Here is a 7,195-nt window from a genome sequence, read left to right as displayed (position 1 = left end):
GATTGCAGGTTTGAGGCCAACTTGGGCTCCACAGTAAGACCATGTCCCCTAAACAAAGTCAAGAAATAGCGCGGGTGGGGGATGATGAGGGAACATCCCTTACATGCGTGTCCCTGATGTTTTGACGCTCGTGTTTAGAGAGGCTGCCCGCGAATGCCGCCGGAAGAAGAAGGAGTACGTGAAGTGCCTGGAGAACCGCGTGGCTGTTCTGGAAAATCAAAACAAAACCCTGATAGAAGAGCTGAAGACGCTGAAGGATCTGTATTCTCATAAAAGTGTTTGATTCTTTAAAGACAAAGTATTTTTGTGGACTTCCTTAACAATTAGGTGGATTTTTTTTTTCTTTTCGGGTGGAGTCCTGTAAATTCAAAAGTCAAAGCGGCCACTTTGTGTTAGGATCTTACAGTGCAGAGGTGGCGGAGGCTGAGTGGAAGCGACCTTCAAGGAGCTGCTGGCACAGCCAGGAGCTCAGAAAGGAGAAGGTGGTAAAGCAGGCGATTCCCGCCAAGTCTGGATTCTCACTGTTTTTCAAGACATGCCTTTTTCGTGTGTGTGTGTGTGTGTGTGTGTGTGTGTGTGTGTTTCTCATTTCTGCCAATAAATTTTAAATTACAAATGTAAAAGCAAGCATAACATTACTAAGTGTGTAAATTATGTGGGCTATTGTACTGTCTGTCAGGTGTGCTAAATGAGCTAACTTTTGGTTTTGTTGGACGACGGGTTTGAGAAGCATCCTAAAAGGCACAGAGGTACAAGATCCTACAGTGGTCTGTAACATTCTTACCAGAATGGAAAGAGACTGTCTGCAAGTTTGATAGTTTTAAATAGTTCTTTGCCTCCTCTGATGAGGGCAATTTTCACAAGTATATGATAAATTGGCTTTTTGATTCTCTAACCCTGTATGCAGTTGAAGATCATTACTTCCTCTTTTGTGCTTTAATGGAATGAAGTGTTTACAAAAGCCCTTAAAATATTTTAAATAACCTGAAGATGCACAACAAACCAAAGCTTTCCCGAGAGGAATTTCTGATCATCTTCCCGTAAGGCTCATCGGGTTCTAAAATAGTTACTGAGGCAACTTTACATTGAGATGCTGTGTGATGTCGCCTGTGGTACCTTTATAAGAGAAGTGACTGCCGATATATTTTTATAGTGAATCTTTATAAATTCTAATGTTGAGTTTTTAATGATTATTTTAAATGTTTATATAGTTTGTTTAGTAAAAGAATTTGTATCTGAAAGTATCATTTTTATATTATGAGAAGAGTAAAGGTTTCAATTGGCTGATATTTGAATGTATGTTTTCTATAAAGTTCAAGCTGTGGTCAGTACACCAGCGTTTAACCTCTATATTCTAATCTGTGTACACTTGGAAACTGTACTGCAGAACTGTTTTGTGCCTACATGGTATGTTTCATGTCGTCTATGAGATTAAAGACCATTTGATAAGATTGTTCGCTGAACTCAAAGTGTAATGCACGGCATGCGCACCCAGGCTGACAGCGCGGGGCAGGGCCCTGAGGAGTCACTCAGCCCTAAAGCACAGCTAGATTTGAAGCCCTGCTCTAGGTGGGCCTTGACTCAGAACCAGTTAGGCTGGACGCGCTTAGGAAAGCTGCTGACCTTAGGGACCTGGGGACATCCCGTCAGGGCGCAGAGTCACCCAGTCAGTTTGCCATTGGTGGGACTGACCACTTTAGCAGTTTGTAGAAAGACACGTTGGGCTCTTCCTTTCTTACACAAAACTAAGCTGGTGGTTAGTCGGCCGAGAACGCACGGGTGTCTATTAGCTTCAGCACAGAGGAGTGTTCAGCTGGGAGGTCACGGTTCTCACATCTACTGATGGAAGCGGCCACCTGCTCCAACTGCATCTCGGCATCTAAGGGCCTTTTCATTTTCCGTCTTTCCGTGTTGAAGATGGAACCTCAGACTTTGCACAAGCCTGGCCAGCACTTGGCTGTAAGGTAGTGTCCCAGCCAGCAAATGAGTTTGTGATGACTTTTTTGTTTGTTTTTTTGAGACTCTGGAACCCTGTCTGTCCTGGAACTCTCTGTAGAACAGGCTGGCCTTGAACTCAAAGAGAACTGCCTGTCTCTGCCTCCCTGTGTGCTAGGATTACAGGTGTGCCCCACCTTGCCCAGTTTCTTTTGTTGTTGTTGTGTTTTGTATTGTTTTTTTTTTTTTTAAGATTTATACAGTTTTGCATGTTTGCATGTGCACTGGCACCAAATCTCACTACAGATGGTTGTGAGCCACCATGTGGTTGCTAAGAGCAGCCAGTGCTCTTAGCCACTGAGCCATCTTGGGCCCGTGTGATGACTGTTTTAAACAATAAAGAACAGGTATTCCTTAGTTCATTGGGATGATGGAGAGGTGCATCATAACTTAGAATTAGCACTCAGTTGTGGTGACGCAGTGCGCATTCCCAGGAAAAGATGCTGTGAGGCACGATGGCTAAGAAATGCCATGAGTCAGTCAGGAGGGCAGAGTCCTCAAATGCATTCAATCACAGAAAAGGTACCCGTCACGGTAGAGGAATTCAGAAGGCCTTTCTAGGTTGGTCCTGCCCCCAGGTCTTAGGGACTGTGCTGCAGGAGATGGGTAGGACATGTAAGTCAAGGTGACTTTACATACGTATGTACTCAAGATGTTTACAGCTTTCCTAGTGTTGACTGCACCAATAACTGTGAGGGCAGCAGTGAGGTCACATGACGCCTTTTAGATCCTAGTGAACACGGAAGGGACAGGACCTACGCAGCCTCTGGCTCTGAACAACCCAGAGTAGGTCCAGCTGTGGTGCGCGCACACCTGTGATCTCAGCTGAAACCAGGGACCTGAGACAGGAGAACCAAGACTTGAGGCCAGATGTGGTACACCCTTTTTAATCTTTTCCTGTGCATTGGTGTGTTGGTTGTGTATGTCTGTGTGGGGGAGTTGAAACCCCTAGAACCAGAGTTACAAGCACTTGTGGGCCACCATGTGAGTGCTGAAAGTTGAACCCGGGTCCATCTCGTCAGCCCAATGGCACACACCTAATCTGAGAGGCAGAAGGAGGCAGCCTGGCGTACACAGCAAGTTCCAGGGAGCCTGTGGTTGAGGCATGTCCTCAGAGGAGGAGAAGAAAGCTGGCTCTTGGAATCATCTCCGACCACCTGGGGTAGTGTGGCACGCGCCTGCCTCTGCACAGACGTTATACAAATACAATAGATGTATTTTAGAGAACAGCAACCCCGGGCTGCAGAGTTGGCTCAGAGGTTAAGAGCACTGGCTGCTCTTCCGAAGGTCCTGAGTTCAGTTCCCAGCAACCGTACGGTGGCTCACAGCCATCTATAGTAAGATCTGGTGCTCGGGCACACATGCGGCAGAACACTGTATACGTAATAAATAAATCTTGAAAAAAAGGATAGCTATCCCACCCTTCCCTGGGACATACCTTTACTAGACTCCAGGGGGACTGTCTTATGTCGGCCATTACCAGGATTCCTATTTGAGTTCAAATTCTTGTAGTCACAGAAAATGTTGATACTCTGCCCAAAGCTACAAGGTGAATAATGAAACTAATGTTAGGTTCTAGGTTGAAGCCGGGCCCAGTGGCGCTTGCCTGTGATCCCAGCAGTCGGGGAGGCAGAGGCAGGTAGTCCTTTTGAGTTTGAGGCCAGCCTGGTCTACAAAGCAAGTCCAGGACAACCAAGGCTACACAGAGAAACTCACGAAAACAACAGAAAATTGAAGTTGAGTCGACTCCAAAGTTTGTGGTTTTGGTCATTCAAATGTGTCTTCCTTCAAACCAGTGGGTTTTAAGGGAGAAAGGCTTTAAATGTGTCCACTAGGTGGCACCCTTTTCCAATCACAGACATGTAGAAAAAAATATGACGAAGGACCAGCAAGGTGGCGGAGCAGGTAAAGACGCTTGCTGCCAAGCCTGATATCCTGAGTGTGGCACGCACGCATGCCTAAGAACACACATGAAATGAAAATGTCCTAAAGCACCAGATCTCTGTTACCTTGAGATCTGAAGGGAGGGTGTGCATTCAGGAGTGCCCGCAATCCCTTTCTTCCCTGCTTTCTACCGGAGGCAGCTTCTTGATTTAGTGTGTCCACACAGTGTGTGTATGCTCACTACATCTTCACAGATACGGAGTAATCCCAGCACTGGGGCTGAGGTGAGCCCAGGCCAGCCTGGGCTCCATAGCAAGATCCTGTCTCAAAACGCACAAAAGCCCGAGAATTTTGCTCAGCTGGTCAGCGCTTGCCCAACAGGCAGGTGTATTGTTCAGAGTTCAACTGAGCGCCCAGTAAACAGAGCATATTGGCTCTAGTGTGTAATCCCAGCACCATCAGGGCAGGAGATTAGGAGTTTGAAGTCAGCCCAGGCTACATGAGAGCATGTAAAAATATACAGCCAGGGCCATACAGAGAGACCCCTGCCTTAAAAAGATGCAAAAACAAATAAATGGACTGAGCATTTTAACTGAAAAGCAAAGGTTGAAGTGGGAGGCATTACATGTTAAAATGAGAAACAGGAGAAACGAGGAAAGTTCCAACAGAAGCAGGGAAGTAGTAAATCGGATTGGAACAGTTAGCAACCTGACGCTGAATGTCAGCTGGAAGCCGTTTCTAATGATGAGGCCCGCCCTGCTCAGCTTTAACTGCCAGCTGATGCGGCCTAGCCTGACCTGATTGGGCTGTCGGCATGGCGGAGGGCAGCACCGGTCCCTGGGCAGCTCCTCCTGGACCCACAGGAAAGCTGGCTAATACCTGCTCTGCTAGGGAGCCAGCAGCAAGCGGCATTGGTTCATGGTTCCTGCTGGACCTCTGTGCTTGGAGGTCACGCTGTGTAGACTAGCAAGCAGTCTGGCCTTTGACTTCCTGCCCTGGCTGAGACAGATTGTAACCTAGTTAAGATGAAATAAATGTTTTCCTCCTCCTCTGTGTCCCTTTTGCTCTTTGCAACAGAATGAATAAAGTGTTACCCTAATCTGAGAAGGAAAAACAAGTGTGAAGCCAGTATGCCAGGGAAACAAGATGGGTGCTGACCTCAGGGATGACCAGCAGAAAGTGCATCTTTTATGGTGGTTCAGTGCAGGGCACACACACACACACACACACCCCCGATAGCTCCTTGGGTACGAACATGGATCACATACGGGGCAATCAAGTCAGACTCAAGTTTCGGAGCATTAAGACGGATGTTTCTTTGGGCTTCACTGCCGTTTCCTCTGAACTGTGGTTGTGGCCTGTCGCGGCTTTAGGCGTCTTGAAAACACAGCACTAAAGCAGAACTTGCTTCTGGAGAAGAAGCGCAGACTTGGAGCTGAGGAGAAAAAGCCTGGACCCGCCTCCTGCTTAGCTCTGCCTGTAGGCGTGCTATTCATTCAGTGCATCGAAAACTGACGACTCTGACCTGTCCTGCACCCTTCAGGGCTCACCTCCTTTGTCCTGTCCCAGACCTGAAACGTCTCCTCAAAGTCTCCAGTCATTTCCCTGAACCCTTGGTAACCTTGAATTCTAAAACCGTAAGACGCAGATCTCGCATGATGCAATCACCCCTAGACGGGAGCAGTCGCCCCATGAGAAATGAGACCCCAAGAAGAACAACCCTCATTGGGGAACCAAGTGAACTCCAAGGCCGCCTTCCTGAGACGGACCAGGCCAAAGACCCCTCCTGGCAGCCATGACTGGGGTGAATGGGGCCCGGCAACCACAAATTTAGATGAAGATTCTAGACTTCTCAAAACCAAGTTATTGGAATCACCCTCATTCAACAAAAATGGAAGAGCTGCACGCAATGGTACAGCCCTGGCTGACGCAAGTCTTGGAAATTGTTCTCTAATCTTCAAACCAAAAGTTAAAGCTCTGGTTCAGGGCTGGAACAGGGAACCAAGGCCCTCCCTGGAGTTCAGGACTGGCTGCACACAAGCCCTGAGGGGACAGTGAGAAGTGGGGTGGACTGACAGTATGGCTCAGGGCTAGAGTACTTGCCTCGATTGTTTTGTTTAGACAGGGTCTCTCTGTGTAGGCCTGGCTGTCCCGGAACTCACTATATAGACCAGGCTGGCCTCGAACTCAGAGACCCACCCACCTCTGCCTCCCCCATGCTGGGATGAAGGCGTGCGCCACCAATGCCAGGCTTGCCTCAGCTCTCTGGGTTCAACCCCTGGTACTGCTGAAGAAAGGGAGGGCTTGAGGAGAGAGGGGGAAGAGAGAGGGCCGAGGAAGACAGATGAAAGCAAAGGGAGCGAGGAGCAAGAGGTGCAAATGCAGCAGTCTTGAGAGGTCAGGAACCATAAATTGTGTCTGCAAAGCCCTGGCTGGCCTCAAACTAACTCTACAGAACAGGCTGCCATCAAACTCAGATATCCACCTGCCTCTGCCTCCAAGGGCTGGATTACAGTGTGCACCGCACGGCCATACTGAGCTCACAGGCTGCTTCTTAACTCCGCTGCGGAAGGAGGTGGCCTGACGTAGGCTGCAGGAACTGGTCTGAAGGAACAGCCTCGGACTAACAAACTCCAGAGTCGGCTTATAGATCCCATTGCCCAAAAAAGACTGTGCTGAGTTTTCAAGTGGGGTTGGTTCATTTACTTCTTATTTCAGATGGATCTGAGAAGTGACCGTGGCTACTGTATGTTTGCCATCTGGTCTGGGCGCAGGTGGCATAAACTGTGGTGTTTAGCGCTGTTAGGGAAGAGCAGGCCGTCATCGTCATCTCACAGCCACCTTTTCTTCTTTTTTTTTTCCTTAGACATTTAACATGGTAATGTAATAGGTTCCCTTAAGGTTTTTCTTGCTTTGTTTTTTGAGACAGGGTTTCTCTTCTTTAAAAAAAAAATTATATATATATATATATATATATATATATTTACTATGTATACAGTGTTCTGCCTGCATACCAGAAGAGGGCACCAGATCTCATTATGGTGGTTGTGAGCCATCATGTGGTGGCTGGGAATTGAACTCAGGACCTAGGACAGACAGTTCTCTTAACCTTTGAGCCATCTCTCCAGCCCGGAGACAGGGTTTCTCTGTGTAGTTTTGGTTGTCCTGGTTGGTGTAGACCAGCCTGGCCTTGAGAGATCCACCTGCCTGTGTCTCCCTGAGCACTGGGATTACGCTGGCTTGAATTAAGATTTTAATGAAGCCTTTAAAAAATGTTTTTTTCTCACTCAATCCCAGCTTCCAACAAGTAGTCAAC

At 47.7% G+C, this 7,195-nt stretch overlaps 1 protein-coding gene across 2 annotated transcripts in view; it reads left to right on the top strand.

Moving 5' to 3' along the window:
* Atf1 (activating transcription factor 1) overlaps nucleotides 1-1,454 on the top strand; it is a 35,721-nt gene extending 34,267 nt beyond the window's left edge. For both annotated transcript variants that reach the window (XM_055626980.1, XM_055626981.1), the window contains one exon: nucleotides 139-1,454. In XM_055626980.1, coding sequence (XP_055482955.1) covers nucleotides 139-283 — 145 coding nt within the window. In that variant the 3' untranslated portion in view covers nucleotides 284-1,454. The remainder of the gene's footprint in view (nucleotides 1-138) is intronic.
* Nucleotides 1,455-7,195: the final 5,741 nt, after the last annotated feature.

Source organism: Psammomys obesus, unplaced genomic scaffold (assembly GCF_907164565.1).
Source record: "Psammomys obesus unplaced genomic scaffold, mPsaObe1.curated_primary_1811, whole genome shotgun sequence".
Lineage (NCBI taxonomy): Eukaryota > Metazoa > Chordata > Mammalia > Rodentia > Muridae > Psammomys > Psammomys obesus.
Note: the sequence above shows the minus strand (reverse complement) of the source record. Positions and strands in the feature narration are given on the sequence as shown.